This window comes from Melozone crissalis, unplaced genomic scaffold (assembly GCF_028551555.1).
Source record: "Melozone crissalis strain CALT ecotype California unplaced genomic scaffold, PUWL_Pcris_2 ptg000006l_1, whole genome shotgun sequence".
NCBI lineage: Eukaryota > Metazoa > Chordata > Aves > Passeriformes > Passerellidae > Melozone > Melozone crissalis.
In genome coordinates, this window is record NW_026535784.1 from 41,859,643 (window position 1) to 41,884,334 (window position 24,692).

General features: G+C 41.1%; 3 protein-coding genes across 5 annotated transcripts in view; 1 reads left to right on the forward strand and 2 right to left on the reverse strand.

Moving 5' to 3' along the window:
• The window catches only part of MCUB (mitochondrial calcium uniporter dominant negative subunit beta), a 41,576-nt gene extending 36,173 nt beyond the window's left edge, over positions 1 to 5,403 (forward strand). The window contains exons 4-8 of the mRNA XM_054295640.1: positions 1,448 to 1,552; positions 1,762 to 1,922; positions 2,592 to 2,795; positions 4,128 to 4,244; positions 5,203 to 5,403. Coding sequence (XP_054151615.1) covers positions 1,448 to 1,552; positions 1,762 to 1,922; positions 2,592 to 2,795; positions 4,128 to 4,244; positions 5,203 to 5,280 — 665 coding nt within the window. The 3' untranslated portion in view covers positions 5,281 to 5,403. The remainder of the gene's footprint in view (positions 1 to 1,447; positions 1,553 to 1,761; positions 1,923 to 2,591; positions 2,796 to 4,127; positions 4,245 to 5,202) is intronic.
• A 1,820-nt stretch (positions 5,404 to 7,223) lies between these two features.
• CASP6 (caspase 6) lies at positions 7,224 to 15,446 on the reverse strand. Of its 3 annotated transcripts, none has more exons than XM_054295824.1 (8): positions 15,416 to 15,446; positions 13,585 to 13,626; positions 12,792 to 12,834; positions 11,412 to 11,558; positions 10,906 to 10,982; positions 10,291 to 10,466; positions 8,050 to 8,203; positions 7,224 to 7,450 (listed from the first exon to the last, which is right to left on the reverse strand). In XM_054295824.1, the coding sequence occupies exons 1-8, from the start codon at positions 15,444 to 15,446 to the stop codon at positions 7,224 to 7,226; spliced, it is 897 nt and encodes a 298-aa protein (XP_054151799.1). The 3 variants fall into 3 exon arrangements, with proteins under 3 accessions (XP_054151799.1, XP_054151798.1, XP_054151800.1); XM_054295823.1 differs by having other exon boundaries at positions 11,412 to 11,561; XM_054295825.1 differs by lacking the exon at positions 11,412 to 11,558.
• A 3,328-nt stretch (positions 15,447 to 18,774) lies between these two features.
• On the reverse strand, positions 18,775 to 24,692 carry PLA2G12A (phospholipase A2 group XIIA). Its single transcript, XM_054295505.1, has 4 exons — positions 24,470 to 24,692; positions 22,750 to 22,826; positions 21,301 to 21,466; positions 18,775 to 20,252 (listed from the first exon to the last, which is right to left on the reverse strand). Exons 1-4 carry the CDS (start codon positions 24,690 to 24,692, stop codon positions 20,134 to 20,136), a joined length of 585 nt encoding a protein of 194 aa, XP_054151480.1. The 3' UTR covers positions 18,775 to 20,133.

Below are 24,692 nucleotides of genomic sequence, written 5' to 3' on the forward strand. Positions count from 1 at the left end.
ATTGTAATGTTATAGAACAGCTGAGATGTTTAATTTATTAGGAAACTGATACTGTAAAGAGAAACTATTGGTCAAGTACTGAGAGTTGAACTTAAACATTAATTATTAAGGAATAATTATGAAGTCTTGATTTAGTGCAGACACACTTCTGTGTCATTTAACCGTTAAATGAAACCTAACCTTAACTGAAGTCATCAGTGCTGTGTATGATGACTCGTTTTCATTATCTGTGGATTTGACTTTCATCCTGGAAACCTTTTGTAGACAAAAGAAATTACCCTTTACCCACATTGGAACAATCATGTTTAGGTACAGAAGGCTACAAAGTAGCCTTTGCTTAAAGACTGAGAGGAATTTTCTAAAATAAAATACCTCCCTCTCCTCAAAACTTCTTTTCAGTTATTATAAGATTGCACAGGTTAATAAATCACTGGTGTATTCAGAACATCTAGAACAAAGAGCCTCTCTTGACACTTCTTTTGAAGAGCATTTTTTCCTTAAATGTTATAGAAAGAATTATAAATGTCACCTTAATAATGTGCATGCAAATGAGCCTTGATTATTACACTAGAAAAGAAAAAAGAAACGAGTGGATAGGCACATTACAATTTTGGATTGAAAGTGATCAGCTTCTGGGTTTGCTTTGCTACCCACACAGAGTGGGCAGGTGAGCCAGCTGGGGTGTTTGCCTGCAGAGTTCAGTAGTCTGAGCCTCATCAGATGGGGCCTGAGGACAGGGTTCTGGTGAACAAATAATTGCAGATGTGGGGTTAGCTGGGGAGCCTTTCTGTAGTGCATGTGTGAGGACAGGTGGAGAGCTGGGGCAGTAGCACTGTGACGAACATCTACATACAAAAATCTTGGCATTTTGTAGCCTGTTTGGTTATTCATCTTGGGAGTAAGGCTGCCTAGCCCTTGGCAAGGGCAGGGGAAGGTGCCCTTTTTGTGTATAGAAAAGGAGAATCATCTCAAACAGCTACAGTGGGGCAGCTGCTCCATGGCTTTTCAAACCCTCTTGCCACATTGATGTGTCCAGCAGCAGTGGTGTGTGGCTCTGGGGGCTCTTGGGCCATCTGAACCCCAGTGTGCTTCTGGCAGCCACTGTTACCTGAGTAGAAGTTCCTGCTAATTTATCCAGAGCTCCTTTCTGGCAGGAGCTGTAAAATTGCATGTAAAATCTGTGGGGTACCATTCATGTAAATTTCTGCATTAAAAAAAAAAAAGGTAGAAAAGGGTTTTCCAGGGCGTCAAACTTCACCTCCATTCCCTGCACAGGACAGCATCATGAATCACACCCTGTGTTCCTCCTGACTGTTGAGTATTTGTTACTAGTTCTAAACGTAGAGTTGCTTCCAAACATTGTTAGTGCGCTTTTCTGCAGGGTTATCTGCTAATGTTTAAAGCTCCTCATGATAAGTGATCTAGAACTGAAATCTTTCTTCTGCAGATGGTAGCAAGGTCTCTGATGCAACCTTAATGGAGGTCTTATTGATGAATGACTTTAAGCTTGTTATCAACAACACAGCATACAGTGTGTCACCTCCTGTAAAAGGTAAGAGCAATCCTTAATAACTGATCATCTCACTTCATTCAGTGAAAGGCATGGGAAGTCTCAGAAAACTGAGACCTGGGAGAAAGGTGTTTCTCTTTGGCTTTGTCTTTTTACCTTTGGATGGTCCTGCTTTTGGGGTTGGAGGTGGGGACAGAATGAAGAAGGGTGTATTCTTGAAATGGTTTATATGACAAATATTTTCTTTTCAGATAAGCTGAGTAGTGAGCATGCTACTGAAATGGAAGATATCAAATCTTTGGTTCACAGACTGTTTGTGGCTCTACATGTAGAAGATCACCAGATCAGGAAAGAGAGAGAATTGCTACAGAAACTGGACCATCTGAAAGGAGAGCTGCTGCCTCTTGAACAGGTTGGAAAGTGGGGGTACTTTTTTTAAACTCAAAAGTTTTTCCTTTCATCAGAAGTAAGTCCTGTGACAGAAAAAAACCAGCATGAATGGATAGGGTGTGTCTGTTCTGTTTCTTATGTAAAAGAAGCCAACTCAGGTAGAATGCAAATTATTTTCAATTCAGTTCTTTTTTTTCCTGTTGTGCACCTTAATGGGGTAGAAACCACAACAGCTGGAGAAAACGGTCATGAACATGGCTAGTATTGAGATTGAAAGGCCATTTGTTGAAATGTCATTGAAAGTCACCTGTTGCTTTATGAGTTCTGAATACCCATGACAGCAAAAGACCAGTGTAGTAGGGTTGCCATCCATGGCTTAGGGTAGGGGACAACAGGACTCCTGCTTTATGAGGGCCAGCCTCAGTGTTATCCAGAACTGCTTTGAATGGTAAGTGGAAATCAAACAGACATAGATCCCTAGTACAGCAAGGAGAGATTAATAGCAGGAGTTCTCAGTGCAAGACCTTGGACTTGAGTGCTTTTATTTTCTCAGCAGGGTAAGTCAGTAAAAGGTTTCGTAAGGGATCCTGAGAAAGGATTTGGCCCAGGGAGTGAAAACATAGTTCAGGAGCTGTTCATCAGAGGCGCACTCAGGTTTATTTGAACAGGTTTCTGCATTTCTTTTCTTCAGATGAAAGCCAGAATCATGGACAGTGCAGATGCAAAAACCTCCAGGCTTTTATGGGTTGGCCTAGCCCTGATGTCAACTCAGGGGGGAGCGCTGGCGTGGCTCACGTGGTGGGTGTACTCGTGGGACATCATGGAGCCTGTCACGTACTTCATCACCTACGGCAGTGCCATGGCTTTCTATGCCTACTTCATTCTTACCAAGCAGGTGAGTGAGTCCTGGTCTTCTAAATGTCTGTGTTATGGAAAAGGAGGAAAACTGAGCCTGTGAATCACAATGTTTGAGCTCTGATGAAACGCAGAATCAAGCAGGTACTGCTGCACATGAACTGCTGACCAGCTAGTGAGCATCACTACTGTTGGTAAGAGTTCATAACCTAGGGAATGAAAGGCGAGGAAAGAAGTCTCTCCTTTAAAATATTTGTAGATTACTTTGCATAGTAAATGGCACCTTGCTCACTGCAGTAATGGAAGAGCAATTGATAGTGCCATGCCAGTTTGTGAGTGCTGTGAGTGCTGCCTTACAGCAGCAAATCACCCAACAGTAGTTTTTATTTGCTGAAGTTTGTGTGTGTATGTATATATATATATATATATATATATATATATATATATATATATACAGTGCAGGGTACCAAACTGTTTGGAACTCTGGCAGTTGCATTACTGAAATATACTGAAATATATATAGTGCCTGAAAAAATGTTATTGCTCCACTCTTCATAATCAGTCTGCTTTTCCATGACTTAGAATGAATGGAGGTAAATATAAGACAGCTGAAATGAGGCAGGCATTGTGTAGAAGCAAAAGGTTTGCTCAGATCTTAGCTTCACAATACAGACTTGTTCTGAAATCCCATTCAGACTTTGAGAAATGTTTCTTTTTCCTGTTTTAGCTCTGTACTTTACTCTCAAAGTGGACATCTTGATGTTGAACTTTCTATGATGCAAAACTCTTTTTTGAAGTATGTGGAAGAATAACCAGTACTTTATTCTATTATACCTGTAGATCTATAGACCATGTGGGAAATTAGATTCCTTCAGTGAAAAGGGAGATCTATCTGTTTTTATGAAGAGCTGGCTCAGAATGTGAGTTTTACTCCTTCTGACTGGTTTTTAAGAAGAGCTAAGCAATTCCTACTTTTTGTGAGTAGGTAGAGATTACTACTTGGCTTTTTTAAACAGCTACCTTTGCCATTGCTTAAGACTTTCAGGTAAGTCCTCAAGAAGTAGTTCCTGAATTTTCTCTGACTCCTTGGAAGTAGCTTCCATCAGCTGAGGTGGCTCCAATCATGAAGATCACACTGTGTCTTTATTATAACTGAAAATCCCTACAGACATGATAGAAGTGACTCCTGCTATGTGTTTAAAAAGCCCTTATGGTCTCCACTAAGAGCAGAATTTCATATGTAGCCTCTTTACAAAACATACATAGGTGCTGGGCAAGGTAACTCTTCCTGAAACAGGCTGAGTTTCTAATGTGCTGACCTCTACTCAGTTTCCTTGCTAACCACAAATCCATGTCCTCCTTCCTTCCCCAGGACTACATTTACCCTCACGCTAAGGACAGGCAGTTCCTCCACTACTTCTACCGCAAATCCAAAAAGCAGCGGTTTAATGTGGAACGATACAACAAGCTCAGAGATGACCTAGCAGAGGTATTTGAGTGCAGTCCTTCAATGATGATGCAGCTTCTGGCTTAAGACTTCTTCAGTAAACTCTCAGCTAACAGAAAATTGACCTCAAGGCTTGCTATCAAAACTCTGGCTTATTGGCCAGTTTCAGCTGCTCAGCTAATCATGCAGTGTTTGCCTTTGATGTATAAACTATTTCTGTAGGTCATCAGAAAGGGAGACCTTCATGAATTTAATTTAAAACAAATCAGTTTATCAGTATGACATCTATTTTTTGCATACTCTAATTAATGCTGCATTTTTGGCCATTTAATACAATAGCTGAATTTATTTTGGGCACAGTATGTTTGCTGCACTGCTGTGGTAGGCCAATCTCCTCCCTTCCTTGGAATGACATTGCCTTGCAGAGTGTTTGGCATTTGACATCATAGCCTTTATTCTGTAGGTAAAAGACTAAGATTTACAGAATATGGGTGACTAGATGGAAAAGGTGGTATGTACACCCAGGAGGAATTTGGTGGCCTTCATGAAATAGTTGTAGCAGATCTCTCACTCCTCAATTATTACTCCTCCATCCCATCTTGACAGCCCTGTGTTCAATATCTCATAAAAGAAAATGGAAACTACCTCTAACTTTAGCTTAAAACCCATAGTTCAGGGTGTAATTTCATGTGCCATAATTGACACGATGATAGAGTTTGATGCTTTTTCGGTGGCTTGGGGGTATAGATTTTTAAATTGTCATTTCAGGAAAATAATACTTTGGGGTGTGGGTGAGTGGGTTGATGGGCAGGGCTCATGCTCCTCTCTGGAGACTGCATGAGTTGAGCAGGTCTGTCAGTGTTCAGCATCCTCCCTTTGATTGGTTTGGTTCCTTGCCTAAGACCAGTGCCTTCTGAGAAAAGAAAGACAGTGCATGTGTGAAAGAGGAGAAAACAGTGGCTGCAGAAGGATGAACTCTCCCTCTCTCTGTCATTGGCAGGCAGAAGAATCCCTAAGGCGTCTGCGGCAGCCTCTGCACCTGAGGCTTCCCATCCAGGAAATCAATGACAAGGACTGACTTTGGTTTGTGTATATTGGAGATGCCCTTTCAAAGCTGATATGAACATTCAGTTACTCCATAGCACCTGGGTATTTTTACCACTGAAGTTTTAAAAGTTGCAATAAATAGCTTTAAAAAATATTTGGTTGCTTGATGTTACTTTGATTACTTTGGTTTGGGTTTGTTTTGCTTGTCTGGGTTTTTTTTCTTTTTTCTATGAAGAAACTGCTAAAGCAAAGTTCTTCTAAATATTTGTCAAATCTCATTAGTACAATGGGGGCATTCTTACTGCTGGTAAAATAACAGAACAAACAAGGACAGCTCCTTTAGTACCATTTACTGTAACACAACAGTAGCTCATAGGATAACTAACTTCTATATGGAGTAGCAAAGATTCTTTTCCTGAAATTACTGTTTCTTTTTCCCTGGTCTGTGCTTTGACTGCTTGTGACACCATAGGTCAAGTTTAGATTAGCATGACAGTTAAGCTTTCTTAGTAAGTAGTGCTGGAAAAGTAAGGTATCTCAAACTTGCTATAAAATCATTTGTTTCGCTGTTGCATTTTATTGAAAGAATTTATCAAAACATTAAAACATGCATGATTCATACAACATTTAAAAGCAGGTGTAGTAAGATACACCATTTATGACAGAACATTGTAGATGGAAAGACTTAACTAAAGCAGAAGCAATAAACCGATTATTTTTTCCCCCAGGAAAATGGATTAGTGCTGGAAAAGTAAGGCATCTCAAACTTCCTATAAAATCATTTATGTTTCACTGTTGCATTGTATTGAAAGAATTTATCAAAACATTCAAACATATATGATTTATACACCTGTTTAAAAGCAGGTGTACTAAGATACAGCATTTATGACAGAACATTGTATATGGAAAGACTTAACTAAAGCAGAACCTGTAAACCAATTATTTTTTTCCCCAGGAAAGTGGAATAAGACACTTTGCTCAGACTGAGTTCTCTGTTGTCCCTCAGAGGAACAATTAATAACATTTAAAAAAAAAAAGAAATATTTGGTTCAAGTCAGCACCACAACTACTGCAGCAGTAACAATCCCGTGGTGACCATGCACCATCACTTTTGGCACATGGTCAGAGGTATGGCTGATCTTCTCCAGGGCCAAGAGGAGGCCTGATGCAACTCAAAGGCCTGAAGTATGAAGGTGTACATGTTGTATTTTGTAGAGCTGCCTAGAGATGTTCAGCAGCATTAGCTTTAGAGATACAGACAAGGCAAGCTCACCCTGAGCAAACTGTACATGGTCTCATCTCATTACTGCTGTTTTTCTCCTGAGGATGTAAAGCACCAGAAAACTGTAATTGTGCTTCAAGTATAAATTATATTCAAGTAAAAGGAAACCCTTTATTAATCAACCCTATTTGATTAATCCTTTATTAATGCTATAGTTGTACTCAAGGAATTAAGTTCCTTTTTAGTGTAGCAAGAAAATTATACAGTGTCTAAAAAGCCCAATAAAGCTACAAAAGTTGTAGATTCTGCTGTCCACAAATTTAAAAAGATGTCCTACAAACCATATTCCCTGTAAACTCTGCCCTAGGAGCAAGACAAGTTAATCTAACAGAACAGTAAAAATGTTTTGGAAATAGTAAAATGTGCCATAGTTAGATGGCAATGAAGCAAGATGCTTTTAGGAAAAAAAATCAATTTCAATTGATTTCAATTTCAAGCATCAATTTCAATAAAATCTGAGTACCTTCTAATACTTTGGCCCCAGTCAACTTTTCCCATATTCCCTGAGATGAATTCTCTGGTATAATTCTAGTTTTAAGACTGCTTCAAGATTTTAGAAACTATTAGGTATGCAAACTGTAATGTTTGATCACAGTGATTTTACAATCTTGTAGAATATTACAGCTCCTCAACTAAGATGGTATTCTTTTCTCTCCAGCAGGTAATAGTAATGGTCATCACTGCTAAATAATCTACTTAGATTTTGGATGAAAATACAATTTTTTAGTTAGCATTGAGGCAAAACAAGGAATCTGTTTTTTTAAACCATAGCCTGTGTTCCATGTGCGATCTGATACTTTCCTGTTAACAACAGTAAGAAGTTCTGTGAACTCCCCGGAAGATCCATGATCCCTAAGGGTCTCACACAAATCTTGGATGTACCAGGAGCCAAATACAATGTCACGATGAGAATAGTAGCCTAGAGTAGAAAAAGAACATAAAATTAGATCCAAATGTAAGTAGTGATAACCTCTTGGAAAAATATTTATGAGAGTCCCTGTTTGCTAGCTACCATCTATAAGGAATTACTAATGGGTGTAAATCTCACTTTGCCAATTACGCTGCAAATTGTAGATGGGAAATGGCTTTGGTACCGCTTGTGGTGCTCAGCTAAGAGGAACATGATTCAGGGACTGGTAGCTTACAGGACTGCACCTCTGCTTCATTAGAGAGCAGATGGGACTGAGGACAACATACATGGGGGACTGGAGAGAACAGCCATGTAGTGCAGGGAAATTTATAAGCTACCAGAATCCTGGAAAAGAGATGGATGTTGGCAGGAGGCAGCTCAGCCTCAAGACTGATGACAATGCTTTTGTTTGGCAAACTTAACCTTGGTGATTTACTTTCATTTCTTCTTTAGCACACAACATTCTTTCCCAGACAAGTTACTACTTATCAGACATGTGAATCAGATTTACGTGGAACTGTCCTCATTTTTTGGACTGCAAAATGAAGACATGTTCAGGGTTGTTACACTGAAGTATCAGACACTGGATGTAAAATATTGGAACTCACCTTGTGCCACAGAGTAGCACATGATAAAGTCTGCACCAGCAGGCAGAGTATAGATGCCAGCTGCATCCACTTCAGTCATACTGCCAGGGGATTTACTGCTGTCTGTTGCATCATGAGCAATCACTGCATTATCATGTTGATCACCTCGACAGGCCTGTTGGTGAGAAGTGGAGTTATGTTTGCACCCCTGCCGAGCTCACTGTTAATATTACAATTCTGACCCTAACCAGAGGCACTTCTGTTCAGCTAGGTGTGCCACATCACCATGGTGCTGCCTTCAGAAAGACACATTTATTTCTCTGTCACTTAAGATGTTGGGGACAAACTCCATTGAAAGCTTGAAGATGATCTCAGAATCACTAAGACTGGAAGGGATCTCCTGCGATCATCTAGTCCAACCCCCTGACTAACACAGTGTTAGCTACAGCATGTTGCCCAGGACTATGTCCAGTCAGCTTTTGAGGATCTCCATAGGTGGAGACTCCACAGTCTGTGTGGGTGACCTTTTCCAGTGTTTGAACAACCTCACAGTAAAAAAAGTGTTTTCTTGTGTTGAGGTGAAATTTTGTGTTTTAATTTGTTCCAGTTGCCTCTTAACCTGTCACTTGGGTACCACTGAAAAGAGCCTGTCTCCCTCTTACTCCCTCCCACCAGCTGTTCAGAACATTGGTAAGATTCCCCTGAGCCATCTCCTCCAAGCTGAACAGTCCAGCTCTCTCAGCCTCCCCTCAGATCAAACATGCTCCAGAGTCCCTTTATGATCTCTGTGGCCCTTTACAGGACTCACTCCACTAAGTTGGCATTTTTCTTAACTGGAGAACTCAGAACTGGATATAATACTTCAGAGGCAGCCTCACCACTACTGAGTAGAGAGGAAGAATTGCCTCCCTTGGCAGTGTTGAATTACTGCTGTGAAGCACAGCCATCATTACATGCTGTTACACTTCTGCTCTTAGTGCAGTCTCAAGTGTGTTTGTTGAGGGAAGGTTTTTGTGAGAAGTCAGTAGTGATCCCGCCACTGTCAGTGGAGCAGAAAGGCTACACATGGAGGATAACAAGGTGAGAACACACTCAAAAGATACAAAGGAGCATTACTTCAGAACTACCACTAAAAAAAAAAAACCACAAAGAATCTTCTTTACAGTGATAAAGTTTCATCTTGATGTTTCTGATTTCCAGAGGTAATTGCTATGCCAGTTGTGCTGGAAAATAACTCGGCTGATGAACTAAGTTAATTAGCTTTTTGATGAGTATATAAGTGATTCCAAGTATTACATTGACCTTAAATTTTAAATATGAAAGTATTTTTTTCCATCTTTGGCACCAGGTTAAGAAAAAAAAAGGAAATCTGAATGAGTCCTAATGAAAGGTGAATTATCAATATACTGCTTCTTGCAGCAACCCTGTGCCCTGAGGAAGCTTGCATTTGGGAAAAAAAAAGGTAATTCTTAGAATTATTCTGTAAACTGTGACAATTACAGTCTGCTGGTTCATATATGAGTTTGCTAATTGCAGTCTGGATAAAGATGGGATAAAGCCCTGCATGACCTGGTCTGACCCCGTAACTCTGCTTTGAACAGGAGGCTGGACCAGAGACCTCCTGAGGTACCTCCCAACTTCCATTCTCCCATGAACCAAGGGAAGGAACAGGTTACAAATGGTCTTTATCTGACCACTTAGCACAAACAGCGTTTCTGAGACAATAAAGCCTTAATCTGATTCTTTGGATTCTACAGAGAGAAATAGGTATAGGTCATAGACAAAAAAAAACCAACCAACCACCACCAACAACTGAAAATCACTACCACCACACAAACCAGCCAACCAAAAAGCCTCACAAAAAAAAAGAAAACAGACAAAAAAGCCAAACACGAAACCCAACTTGACTGAGGATCAAGTAAAGGGACTTGCCTGGAAGGAAGCAATGAAGATACAGAGGGTAGATAGCTTATCAGCTTAGCCTTGGGCTGTGAAGTGTGACCAATAGGAACTGAGCTGAGGCTGCAAAAAACACTGACAGTAGATCTGACATGGGTTTAATTTGTGTTTCTTTTTGTAAAATTACTTATTAAATACAGCTGTAATAATAATAACAGGAGTATACATTAGGGTTTCTAATAAAAAGAGAAGAATCCTTGTCTTAAATGCCTTGTGGAAGGACTGCATCAGGAAAACTGACATGTATTGCAGGGAGACACAAGTCAGTGTTAATTTCACTGAATTCAGAAACAGACATCTTACCTGAATGATAAATATCTTTGGCTTTCCTACCAAACTCTGGCACTTGTCTCCTCTGAACATGTCTGTCATTGTCTGAATTTCGATTTTGTCATCATTTGCATAAATGTGATCATCTTTACCGTGGCTCAGGAACACACACACGAAGCAGTCAGCATTGCTGTGGTCCTCCTTAGAGGCTGAAATAGTCAAGTGGTGTTTAAATGATGAAACACTCTTATTCAGGTCTAAAAAACATTGTACATTTGTATGGTATCATTGAATCCCCAGTTAGTCCTTTTTGAAATGGATGCCATTTTCAGGAAAAGCCATACTGTAGGGATTTTAAGGTGCTTTGATTCAGCCTGGCTGAAGGGGCACTAACCATAAAAAGAAGAACGTAATTATCTTCTCCCATCTGCACGTACTGTCTTTCAGCTTTTTGTGACTTAATTAGTTCTCTCACTGAAGCTTCACATACAATGCAATAAAATAATTTTCAGTCTAACCTTTAAATACTTCTAATGTTAAATTCCTTGTGCACAACAATTTATTTTAAGTAAGATGAATGGAGAGATGGGAAGAAAAGGTATCTGGGAATTCTGCTGCAATAGACATAACCAATACACAGTCTCTTACCTTCATCAATTCTCTTCTGCACATCAATTTTTTTCAGGTTATCAAAAACTCTGACTTCAAATCCAAGGTTTGTCAAACTATTGTTAGAACAGATCAGTGTTAGTAAAAATCTTGCTCAAATTATATATCAATTGCTACCAACTCAGTTTATTTCCCTGTGGGGGAATTACTATTCTTATGCATTATTTATGAACAAAACTACTAAAGCTGATTTTTAATTCAAACTGGTGTCAAGTAGAGGTCTAACACCTAAAGTTACTTCAAAGAGTTTGTCCAAAGAAAGCTCTGAACTCACAGGATTCGTGCCAGCAGTTTCTGTGACTTAAAAAAAAATGTGCCTTGAAGCTTTTTAATTAGAGCTTTCTTCACTCAAGTTGCATTGGTGCTATGTCTGCAAAATCTTCTGGTCACTACTTAAACACAAGATTTAGGTAACTCCTTAATTTGACCATGATTTCTAAAGTTTAGATTTTTTTAAGGGTTCGTGGAGCAACCAAGTTTCTTACGTGCGATTCAGATTGTCTCTGTCAACCTCAGTCCCACGTCTGTCTCTCAGCTTTAACTGCCAAAAAAAGTGCTCATGATTGAAGATCAATGCAACTCCTCTTCTTTGATGGTCCATTTTGTACTTCTCTTCAAGATGACGTGATTGTCTGCTGCCACACATGGAAAACATTCTTGGTAAATGAGGCTGTTTCATTAGTTAAGGCACATAATTTCAGACATGGCTCCAATTCTCCATGTTGTGTGTTTAGATAAATACTAACATAATTGGACAGTACACATGCACTTACTTGGAATTGTAGCTGTCTGAGATTTACATCAAGTTTTTCTAAGTAAATCAAGTGCTGCATTATAACCAATAGACTATAAACTGGGGATGAGGTGCTAAGTGCAGTGTATCTTGCAAAAGGAGAACAAATGTTTGTTATTTACCCTAATGAAATGAAAGCTATGAAAATTTAATTTGACAAGTTTAAGTTGACAAGTTCATCAAAGTTTCTAGTAACCAGGCCACAAACTCCTGAAGGACAGAGGTCTTTTTAAGCACAGAAAAAATGACTGACCCAGGTTCTAAGTAGAGGACTTTATCATGGCAGCAAACACATAGAATACTTGTGTGTTTGGGAGTAGCATTGTGCAATTTTATTCGTTTATCAGCAAAACACATCATAGGATGTGTGACAGCACACTGTGGACATGGCTGTGGAGCCACAGTCATGTCAACACTTGGACCCAAAAGATCCCAAGTGTTGACATGGCTGTAATTAGAAGGATGAAGCAGACAATCTTTCTGCGTTAGTAGTTCCTGGTGCAGAAAACAGAAACAGAAAAAAGATTATTAATTTTAGCCTTGCAATTATGAACAATTTCAACTGTACCAGAATTTTTTCAGATTTTGTAAATTTCTCTTCCTTAGTATTTGGCTAGGTGCATGGCTAGTAGGGATTTTGGACAGTTTGGTCACTGGATCCTGTGAATGACCATTTGGGGATAATTCCCTAAATAGTTCTTTCTCTACTCAGCTGTATAAATAAGGCAAAGTTATCAGGCAGGTGGTTTAGTGTTTTCAGGGCTTTTATGGAATCACTGTTCCATGGTCCATTTCCCCTCCTGCCAGAGGAATAAGTTCCTGTGCTACAATCTAACCTTCTGTCCAGTGGCTCCTCAGAATGTGATGGTATTTGCACATTGCCTAAAGAGAACACTCCTCATAATCCCTTCCACATGCCTTCACATCTGCAGCTGGTGTAGCTAAAACTACAAACATGTTTTGTAAGTGGGTGGAGTTGAATCAAATCATTAATCATTCATTAACAAAAATCAGAAAGCCCTGCACTGACCTCAGTCCTTTGGGCCACCTGTCACTACCACCAGAACTTTACCTTATATTGAGTGCATCTACTTCTGTGATGTTCTCATTTCCATCTGTTAGAGAAATCAAAAAGTTATTTAGCCACAAAGTCATTCATTAAAAACAAACAAAACCAATTTGAAATTATGCATCCAGCCTTAAAGTTTAGCTGTTCATGAGAACCAAAAGCTCATTCACACATCAGGTAAGTAGGCATGCAAGGAAACAGCCTCATTACTGTTTGTCTGTACCCACAGCTTTTGGAGGCTGTTCTGGAAGTTCTGACCCCAGCAGTCTGAATTTCAGGTGGTCAAGACATGCATATTGTGTATCTGTCTATGTATCTGTATAAACATATTCAGAGATGATGATTTTATATAACTAACTAGCTTGGTGTATTTTTTTAACGAGACTCTAACTCAATAGTAAAAATTTTACATAACTTAAAAATACATTGGTGTTTCTTTTCTTTCAGTCATGCTGCTAATACAAAGCTGAGCATTCTCTTTGAGGTTGCATGCAGCATGAGCCACAGTAGATAGTGTAACAGCTATTGACAACTGAAAAAATGCAAGATTTAAACCTTTTCTTCTGCTGAACTGTAGAGACTTTAAGTACCTCCAGTACAGAAGGGACATAAAAGTAACAGTGAGGGAACAACAAGGGATGTGCACATCTTGGGAGTGTGCAGAACTACAGACTTGCACATGGTTAGGCTAGAATCCTTGTTCCTCTTACTTAAGCATCTCAGTGGGCTACTAAATCACTACTACTAGTGGTAGAGACTCACTACCACATTATGAGAACTGTATATGACACTGTACCTGTGGTGGGTAGTATAGGTCTGCTATCCAGCTGGACATGGCCTGCGATTATAAGAAGAGTCACATGTACATGTATTTTGCAAACTACTTTGCACATACAATATTAGCTTTTCACATCCATTTTTCAGATGTTATTAATGTCTTTTGCAAAACTAACATAGCTGTATCTTGATACAGGACAAAAGTTCCTGCGATCCACCCCCCCCCCCCCCCCCCAATGAAACAGATAATAAAATTTTATAGTCATCAAACTTTAGGACAGAAAATGTAGACACAGGAGGACTAGAATTCCTGGGCTACAGGAAACTGGGAAAAAAATTTTCCTGTTAACTTAATCCTGTTTAGTAACTTCCTCGTCTTAGGTTTTTCATTGTCCCTCTCATATTGCAGCTTCATTCACATAAACACTATTTGAATTACCATGATTTATGAAAAGTTTTCAGTTTGTCTTACACAGGAATAAGTTTGTTCTAAAGTCTGATTGAGACTAATGGGACTACTTATCCCTAATTTCGTGAAGACAGATGGCTTCAAAGGAATCAAAAATCAGGTATGCACTAGGTTACACTGGAATCTCACAGAGTCTATCCCTGGATGTGTTTCTGTCCCAAGAGAACTACCATCAAGACCACAAAGGGCAAAGCCCTTAGAAACAACCCGACGGCACACAAAATAATCCCCTTTAAGCCTGGCTGCATCTCCGGGGACCCAGGCCAAGTTTTACTGCTCTGACTTCTCCTGCCCTCCAGTGACACGCCGGGAACCTTCCCCACTTTTCCCGAGGCTGTGCCGGGAAGCCGGAGGGGTTTTCCCCTGCACGGCGTGCCCGGGATTTATTGCAAATCCATTTCCTTGTTGGCCATCCTTCACCTCCCACCTTCTCGAACGTTCCTTTCCTCCTCCAGAAGGAAGGAAATGTTATAGACACACATTATAATATTGGCTTTTCACAAATATTAAAATGGATTTTAGATATGTAGTGTTAAAGTAACTTTGTTATATAGTTTTTATTTCTGTTGTTAATTAAACTTAGCGAAATAGCTGCTATAAGTATGCTTGTGTGAAATGCCCGCTTGGATGGGATAACATCCAATGAACATATGAAGAAGGCACCCGCTACATGCCAACAATCGGTATTCACCATCTGAAGACAGTGGGGACCAAAGCTCAAAAACTGCAGGTGTTAAAAAAAGGCAGACCCAAATTAAATAGCTCTTGGAATATGTAAACTAAAAAGGAAACTTTACTATGCATAAAGGAAAGTTTACCATGCATAACTGAATTGAATTCCGTAATTGCACTGAATCCGCTACAGGCTGATGCAACAGATGTGATGGCTGATGTAGGGAGCATCCCCAAAGGTAAGTGTGGTCTTGCCTGAGGGCCAGGATGCACCCGGCTGCAATAACCTTTGCTCTATGGTCCTTGTTTCCTATTGCCCTTTATTATTTTTTTTTTAAATTTTCACGGAGAGTGAACGTGTTTTTCACAGAAAGACGGACGGAAGCAAAGCTCCGGCTCTCCGTGAGCGCCGGCAGCGCCCTCCGGGCCGCCCTCCCGCTCTGGGGGAAGCTCGGGCGCTCCGGCCGGGCAGCCCCGCTACCCCCGGCCCCTCACGGACACTTCCCGTCCCTCTGCCTCCGGCAGCCCCGCTGCCCCCGGCCCCTCGCAGACATTCCCCGTCCTTCTGCCTCCAGCAGCCCCGCTGCCCCCGGCCCTCACAGACATTCCCCGTCCCATTCCCGCTCCGCGCCGCCTCCAGCAGGAACCCTGAGGTGAGCGGCGCGGCGCGGCCCGGCCCTTCCCCACCGCGTCCCCTCCGCACACGCACCCGCCCGCAGCTGCTGCTCCGAGCCCGACATCGCCGTGGACCGACGCACCGGCTGCACACCGACACGACACGGACCAAACCAACCGCTGCTAAGCCCCGCCCTCTCTTCCTCTTCCAAGCCTTGCCCTCGCTTCCTCTTCCAAGCCTTCCCCTGGTCGCTCCGCCCCTCGCCCGAAAAGCCGGGAAAGCGCAAGGGTGCGGTGTTAAAGTTTTGTGTTTACTGTGCTCCTGGGCACTCAGAGACCGAGGTCGAGTAACTGCACCGGCTTGTAAAAACCAGCGCCCTGAAATGTGGTGAGAGCCTCCCGTATTCACTTAGTTTAAATTTTTCAAACTCTACTCAAATTCCCATTTCAGGCCCATGGCCTTTTCTTTCCTGTACGGCTCCTGTTCCTCAAAGTGCGTTAACATTCGGGCACCCACACACAACCCTTGGGAGGTTTGGATGTGTGGATCATTCTGCAGCTTTGCTCTGTTCTCGCTTCAGTTCTATTTGATGATTTCGGAACTGTGAGGCGAGGGACAAGGTATTGACGAGAGTGCCCAGGTGTGTTAACGAGTATTCCCCACTGGGAATTATGTGGCACTTACCACTCACTGATCAATTGCATAACAAACAAGTTTCTAAACCAAAGCCAGTGACAAAACCCATTCTTCTGTACAAGAGCTTTACAGATTATACCCTAGAGGGATCTGATTTTTTTATCTAGCCTACTTTTAGATATGAAACTCAGATATGAATGTGCACTCAGGAGAGTGCTGCTACAAGCACAAAAAAGAAGCAGATTTAGAGTGGAATTATAGGCATTTCTACCCAGTCTGATTTTACTCTGGCTTCTTGCATGGATAAAAATTTCAGACAAGATGTTTCCCTTTGATTAAAGGAGCCGTGGGGTATTTTTAACTGCCTTTGCTTTTGTCTTGTTCAGACTTGTTACCCTCAGACTGCCAGTAGGCAGCTGGATCAAGATAGAACTTTGTTTCAATTGTCTTTGTGCAAACTTTAGTTAGAACATGACACTATCACAAAGTTTGCCTCTTATACTGGGTAACATTTAGACTCCTACCAAACAGGTTCATTTTTTGGCAATTGCAGATCCCAGCTCTCCCAGCTCATGCTAGAGCTGCCCCTGAACCCACTGGCAGCCAGACTCCTGTGTGAAGTTCTGCAGCTGCAGAACCGAAATCCAGAACTTTGTCAGCAATGTTCCTCAGTCCAGCAGTTTGCTTAGATCCTTGTAAGATGGAGTTTTCTTCTGCTCTGTTTTGCTGGAGGCTGAGAGCAGGCTCAGCCACTGTGTTGGGTCATTGTAATGCATGAAAGTTTTATTGTGAGATGTGCCTATAGGTTTAGAAACACTTGCAGATTGTAGGTGGGTATTTTTTGGAAAAAGCATGATGGATAGATCAGAACTGCAGTCTGAAGAAGGAAGTTTGATTGTGGACACACTGCTGTACAGCATTACTGACTACACAAAAACATGCAGTGTTGAGTTAAATGAGCTGCTATCTATAGTGTTTTTATGCTTTAATCTAGCATGGAGCTGTTCACTCACTCCCTCCACTGGGATGAGGGAGAAAATCAGAAAAAAGGTAAAGAAATTTTAACAGGACAGGAAAGGGTGGGGAAATAGTAGCAAAAGGATATACAAGGTGAGTGACATGCAGTACATTTGCTCACTGATCAATGCCCAGCCAGTCAAGGAGTGATCAGTGCCCTTCCCTGCCAACTCCCCCCAGTTTTATTGTTCATGTGGGATTCCATATGGGATATTCCTTGAGTCAGCTGAAGTCTGCTCCCAAACCTTGTGCACATCAGCCTCCTTGCTGGCAGGGCAGCAGGAGAAGCTGTGCTTTATCAACATTCCTCTCATCCCCAATCCAAAACACAGCATTGTATCAGCTGCTAAGGAAAACATTAACTGCCACAAGCAGGACAAGCATTACATTTTTGCATATATTTATAAATATGTAAGTTCTTAAATGGTATGATTGATCCTAGGGGCGATAGCTAGCCTTCATCTTAGGGCTATGGTCTGCAAAATGCATTTTGTATAACTTGCAGGCAACTCTATCAAGGATTTCTGCTACAGGAAAAGCTTGTGCAAAGTAAAGACTACCTGGAAGAAGTGAAATGCCTCCTGTGGTTTGCAAGCAGAACTATCAAAGTGCTATCCAGAAGTATTAAAGCTCTTTTAGTGTTTTATGTGGTTTGAAATAAACTCCAGGAGGCTTTTATGGTATAATTACAGGTCAGCACAGGAGGGAACAGAACCCAGCTCTTTCCAACAGTGAAAATTGTCTGTGTTGTCATGGTTTAACCCCAGCCAGTGACTAAGTATATATGTGTACACACACAGGCACACACACACACATGGGATGGTGAGAAGGAGAATCAGAAAAAGTAAAACTCATGGGTTTAGGTAAGAACACTTCAGTAACTGAAATAAACAAAAATAATAATAAAAATGGAAAGGATAAAGAGAAAAATGTATAGACCCCAAGACAAACAAGTGACACACTATTCAGTTGTTCACCACCCCCTGTCCAGTCCCCAAGCAGCAGATGATGCCTTCTGGCTGATCAGGATATAAACTCCCCCCTTTTTATATCCTGGGCATGATGCTCTATGGTGTGAAATATACCTTTGGACAGTTTGGGTCGGCTGTCCTGGCCATGCTTCCTTCCAGCTTCTTGTGCACCTCCTCGCTGGTGGAGTGTGGTAACTGGGAAGTCCTGGATTTAAGGTAAGCACTGCTCAGCAACAACTAAATCATCAGAGTGTTACCACCATTATTCTCACACTGTATCCACAACACAGCACTGCATCAGCTACTAGGACGAAAATTAACTTCATCCTATCCAAACCCAGGATATGCATTAATTTCAGCACCTAGTTTAAGCCCATTTGTACAGAACTCAGCAAGTCATCTAGCTGAATTAGTGGTTTGGACTCATTATGGTACTTCTGTCATTTGAAACAAACAATGCCATTAACATTCCCTGCTTTAATGTTAAAAAGATTTTTAGGGTTACAACCATGGAATTCCAGGGTAAGGCAAAATTGTTTCAATTCTGTGGTAGGAAATGAATGTCACCAAAGTTAGGGGAAGTACAAGTTCATCTAGCAACGTTTTGCAAAGCTGTACAGTAAAACTTCTCTCTCACCAAAGTTAGGAGAAGTACAAGTTCATCTAGCAAAGTTTCATAAAGCTCTACAGTAATATTTCTCTCACCAAAGTTAGAAGTACAAGTTCATCTAGCAAAGTTTTGCAAAGCTCTACAGTAATACTTCTCTTTTAGTGCTATTTCATATCCGCAAATAAGAGAAGAAACCTTGAGGCATGACCAAAGAACAGAAACTTTTTGTTTATGAAGCCTTTACATTCACTGTCATGTACACTAAGCTCTAGTGACAAACAAACCAAAACCACAACTAATAAAGAAAAACACACAAAATTATATGGCATTATAGTCTACAGTCCAGTGAATTTTATGCATTTAATTTCTATTGCCTGTTCACAGATGCAATATTTTAATTTTCATTCCTTTCCTGTGAATATTTAAAGCAAATTGATTTTTAACGAAAACAAATCATTATCTTTCTAACAGAGGACCTAATGCAGAATTCAACTAAGGACTGACACCTGTAGATAAGCAACAAGTACAGAAAGCAAACCCCACATAATTCAGACATCAGGTGATTTTAGCTAGAGAAGTCAGAGAGGGAACAAGTGACAGAAGTACAGGCTCATATATCCATCAGCCTCACAGAGGGAATCTTAAATAAGTTTTTTGGGCACACTGAACTTAACTGTGGAACTTGCTTTTAGTTTTCATCAGAACAGACTAAATGAAAGCAAAGATGAATACAGTCGCCAAGTTGTGCCCCAACAGAAATATAAATCAACATATTTGTACACATATCCTTTCTGTGCATATAATACACAACACAAAATGTTTTATTCAAAAACAGACATTTGATGAATTTTTTAAAAATAACATAGAAACTACACTTCACCATTCTGTCAAATCAAAAGTATATCCTTAGGCTGCAAACTGTTCATTTTACTGGACAGCCCTTGAAAGGATCAACGTATTTGATCTGAAAAGTGCTGCAGAAGTAAGGCATTGATATAGAATCAGGTAGAACTATGTAGTGCATGTACATTGGCTTGGGGCGTTTTCCTGGGTTTTTAACAACAGACCTGCAGGACCACACACATGGGAGAGAACTCAAGGCAGCTGCAGCAGAAACACGCAGGTACAGGCCATGTAAGATGTCTCATATTGGTACACACAACACACTCTCCTGTTGAACCCATCAGATGCTTCAACTGCTAGCAAACCTAAAATTTGACCTGTATTAAAAATCACCTGAGAATTCAATATAACTCTTTGGTGCCTGTGATGTCCCCACTATGGAGTTTTCTTGGGAACATTAAAATGGCACCAGCATTTTACAATGGCACACCCTAGGTGAACATACACCAAAGGAAAGCAATTTCAGTTCCCAAGCTTCTGGCATAAAATGGAGAGAAGGACGACTTGTTTCTTTTTTACATGAACGGGAATATCGTAGTGATCTTCAAATCAGTAAATTCATGTCAGTGTTTAATGTATCACTGTCTGAAAAGCAGGAAGTTTGTAACCAAAGCCTTCCTTCCTTTTGGCCAGATCTTCAGCTTTGTTACACCACGCCACCTCGGTGTCTTCTCTCAGAGATCTGTCTTGCCCTCGTAACGACACATACAAGCAGCTCTCTGGCTGTCCAGGTATGGTTTGCATCCTAAATGTATAACTGCATCAAACAGCAGCTGAACAGTTGATTCACAAGCTGCAAGCAAAGAAGAGTTCAGTTAAAAGTACTCTTTGAGTTGAATATAAAACTAACAGGATAAAACTGTCAAACTGAGAATGACTCTAAGAAAGAAGCAATTTTCTCTGGGCAAAGCAAACAGATTGTCAAATGAAAGACTGAACCAACACAAACAGATTTAAGTTTTGAGTAAAGATTTTTTTATATGCCAAACAAAATGAAAATTCATTGCATATGGAATGTTTTCTGTGTTGGAAACATACTGAATCTTGGAAGATGAAAGAGCTGGTTTACCTTCTCACTCTCAACATCCCAGTTTATGCAGAGATTGCTGTCTTTAACATCAGCTCAACAGAATTGAACAAATATTGACCAGTTCTGACACTGAAGACTAACATTATGATTTATTTACAGTTAGATAAATTTGAGAAGTTCAAACACAAGATTGTTCTAAAAACATACTGCTCTCAGTGGAGTATTTACTGTGAAAGTGATATTGTCCAAGTTAAAAAGTGGTTATGTCACGTACCCATCAGATGCAGGCCAACAACCAGAAGAAGTATCATATGGCCTGTTACTGAGAAACCTAACATTTATTCACCAGGGGACAGCATTAACTACTTCCACTATGACTGTTTATTGTTTCAATACCTTATTTCATACAGAGAAAGATTCTGTATTCTCCTACAGCTTACTAGCAATCACACATAGAAGTTTAGAAATCACCCAGCAGAACAGTCATCCTACAGCTGTTACAGTAAATGCAAGAATTATACATGCACTTTGATCAAGTTCTATTTCAATACTCATACTCCCAAATGGGCAGCATTATTTTTCCCCTAAAGTTAAAACTAACCTGAATTCTAAGTTAGTTTTAACCCTGATAATTTCCCTGTGCTGTGTCACTGCTCTGTTTACAAGCATCTGGGCTGCACAGCAGAAGGACAGAACAAAGCATCTTCCATCAGCATATGAAAATGTGGTCTTGCTGCACTGCACAAAGATTCTTTGCCAAGTTAAGCTCAGGTCAAACTTGAAAAAAAAAATAAGGCGTTTTCACACTTACCCTGGACACTCTCTGAGATTCCAAGCGTTTTCTGCACATCTCTGCAAATTTTTGAGAGGCAGGTCTGAAACTGCTCATCACAATCATTTTTTTTATTGCCACAAGTATCATAGCATCTGTCGTGGTGATTGCAGCACCTTGTCATTGAAGGGATACCGATGTCAAACTGTGAGGAAAACACACACACACCTCCATTGGTATCCCAGCATAAGAAAAATACAGCCTATGGACAGACTGGAACAGTTAAAAATTAAAACTAATGGGATGAGCTGAGATAAAGACAGTTTAGTAGATGAATTAAAGAAGTAGTACGCAGTACACAATTTTAAAATTAAAATTAGTTTAAATTAGTTAAAATTTAGTTTTTAGATTAAAATTAGTCAAAATTAACTGTTTCATTAAACAGTTTTAAATTCAAAATTAAAAAAAAATATCTAAATGCTAGATGCTTCACAGATAAACTGAATTGGAACCATGTGAAAATTGTTTTAATTTCTGTAATGAAAATTCTGATTGATGTGTGGAATCCCTCAGAAAACAGTAATATTTGGCTTCAGGGTCAAAGTCAAATGGAAAGAAGAACTGGAAATGGAAAGAGAACAAAGAGACTTTCAGAACAGACAGAGCATAAAGACACATATTCTACTGGTTTTGGGGTTTTTTTATTTGCAGCCTCAGCATTTAATATAATGTGTACTTGTGTACTACTGTACACAGTAGATGAATAACAAAAATATCCCAAAATAAGCAGTGCAAAAAGCATTCAGCACATTTCAAAGCAGAGGGGATACCAAACCAGCCTCTGAGCAACAGCCACCTGGAAGTCACACACAGCTCTGCAATGAGCCCCTCCCCACCTTCTCCCAGTGCTCCAGTTTTTATTGCTGGGCACCTCTACACAGTGTGGAACATCCATCCCTCTGTTCAGTGTGGTCTGCTGCCCAGCTGTGTCCCCACCCAGCCTCCTGCCCAGCCCCAGCCTACACTCTGGGGTGGTGGATGGGCAGAGCTGGGGGAAAAAAGAAAGTCCCAAAGCTGGAGGACAAGAAGCTGACTCCTATTTTCTTTCTAGCATTATGGAAAAAGGGTTAGTGTGAGTCAGAACAGCAAGAGTCAAAGCCAAACCCTCCACTCTCACAGGGCTACAGCTGCAGTTACGCAATGCTTTCAAGACTCTGCAAACAAAACACCAAACCAAACACTCAAAACCCAAGAAGTTTATCATCATTACATTTTATGCTTGTAATCGCTGAAAATGTTTATGCTAGGTTCATTTACAATACTAACACTTCCCATATGTTGTTACCAGAGCATATGTTAGGAACTGATAAGAACAAGGACCTTGTACATGGATGCTGTCTCAGAAGGGGGAATGGAAAAAATCATCTATACTGAGGAAAGCTGATGTATGAAAGACACAGAAAGGAGCCCCAAAATGGAAATACTTACCTGAACTCCAAACACAGGGGATCCACAGCCATTTGGTGGTGATGGTTTATATCCATAGCGAGGAACGGGCCTTGATCCTGAAAAAGGGAATTTGTCATGTCTCAAATAGATTTTTTTGCACAGGATTTTAGTAGTTTTAAAATTTTTTTTGCACAGGGTTTTAGTAGTTTTAAAACTCACCACAGACATTTGTTTGGCTCAAGACAGTGTCAGTTGTATTTTTAACTTAAACATATATTCAGGCACCTGCATATCAACAATTCTTTCTGAATTACAACTGAGGGGTACTAAGCAATTATTTTTAGAAAGGGGGACAAGGCACCTGAGCAAGTGTCAATGTTTGCTTCCTATGTTAAAAAAAATTACTGAAATCCATGTGTTGGTTAAGTATGCAATATATAGGAGTGTATTAACAGAGTACTTTAGTGTAAATTCATTAATACTTCTATGCTCTATATGCAACCACCAGCAGTTCTCTGATTTTTTTATCTTAGCTGGGTTGAAACATCATTTTTATTTCTACAGCTGTAACATAATAGAATTTGAATTAATAGAGACTGCTAAACTCACTAGTGCAGCAAACCAAGGAATTCTGCATCCCAAGTTAAGAAAGACTGGGTTAGTTAATTTGAAAAATGACACTCCCGTTCATTTCAGTAGTGGAAACAATCTGAAGCCACAGTTAAATGTAATAGGGAAAAAAACCCCACATTTAAAAGATGCATACTTCAGTACAGAGTGTAAATGTCACAGTGTCCTGGCCACTCTTGTAGAGCCAGCCAGGTGTCACCACCAGACTCCTTTCCTGATTTAGCAAATAATCTGACACAATAAACTGGGCTGATGTGATCCCACCACGACAGGCTATGCCAGCCTCCCATTCTGGGGTGCTCTTGAGGCGCCAGTGAAAAGCCTGGAAAGAAAGATCCCATTTCTGGAGCACCGCCTGCCCGGCACTGGGGATGGGCACAGCACGGGAGGCGATCACGGAATGGGTCAGGCTGGAAGGCACCACAGTGAGTCATCTGGTCCCAACGCCCCGCTCGAGCAGGCTCATCCTCATAATAACAGTCCAATATAATAATGATGATTATGATAATAATAACCATCGTCATCTACCAGGTCATGCCACTTTGAGCTGCCTCAATTATAGTTCAGGTAAATCAGGCGGCTGAAGCGCAGGGAAGAAGCGCAGATCACAGCTGTCCTCTGCTGGTAGCAGCAGGACACTTACAAACAGCAGGATGCATTCCTTCCTCCGGCAAACGCGGCTGCCATTAAAACCTGCTGTTCAAGCGTCACCTCGAAACAACACATTCCATAGCTCAGAGTTAATAAGCTTTTCTGTCCCAAACCGAAATGCTCAGGAGTGCTCATAAATAACCAGCTGGGAGAGAGCAACTCTTCCCACCCCAGGTTTTTCCCTGGACATATCAGCTACGTATTTGACAGTAATAAGCCTTTCCCCAAGGAAACGTCTTGGAGACGTTTAAAAGGAGCTACTTAAAAGTCGCCTTAAGAGACCAGCTTACGTGTACACATGCTCCGTGCACGTTACACTCGTATTTAAACACACATACACGTGCAGGGGCTCGCTCGCCGCGGTTCAAACACGTATTTATTTATAGGAAAGCACGCCGGGAGAACTCAGCGAGGTTCGCCCGGGAGCGGCGCTGGGCCGCCCTGCCCGGGACAAGGGTCGCGCCCCAGCCCCGCTCACCGTCGCTGCACTTGTACTGGCAGAGCCCGTCCTCGCCGCCCAGCAGGTCCAGGGCCGCGTTCAGGTACATGTCGATCTTGTGCACGCCATTGCGGATCGTCTTCAGCGTCATCCGCCAGTCCGGGGTCTGCGGCGCCTCCTGGCCCCGCGCCGGCCGCCAGGCGCAGGCCGCCACCAGCAGCAGCAGCAGCGGCGGCAGCAGCGACAGCCGGGCCGGGGCCAT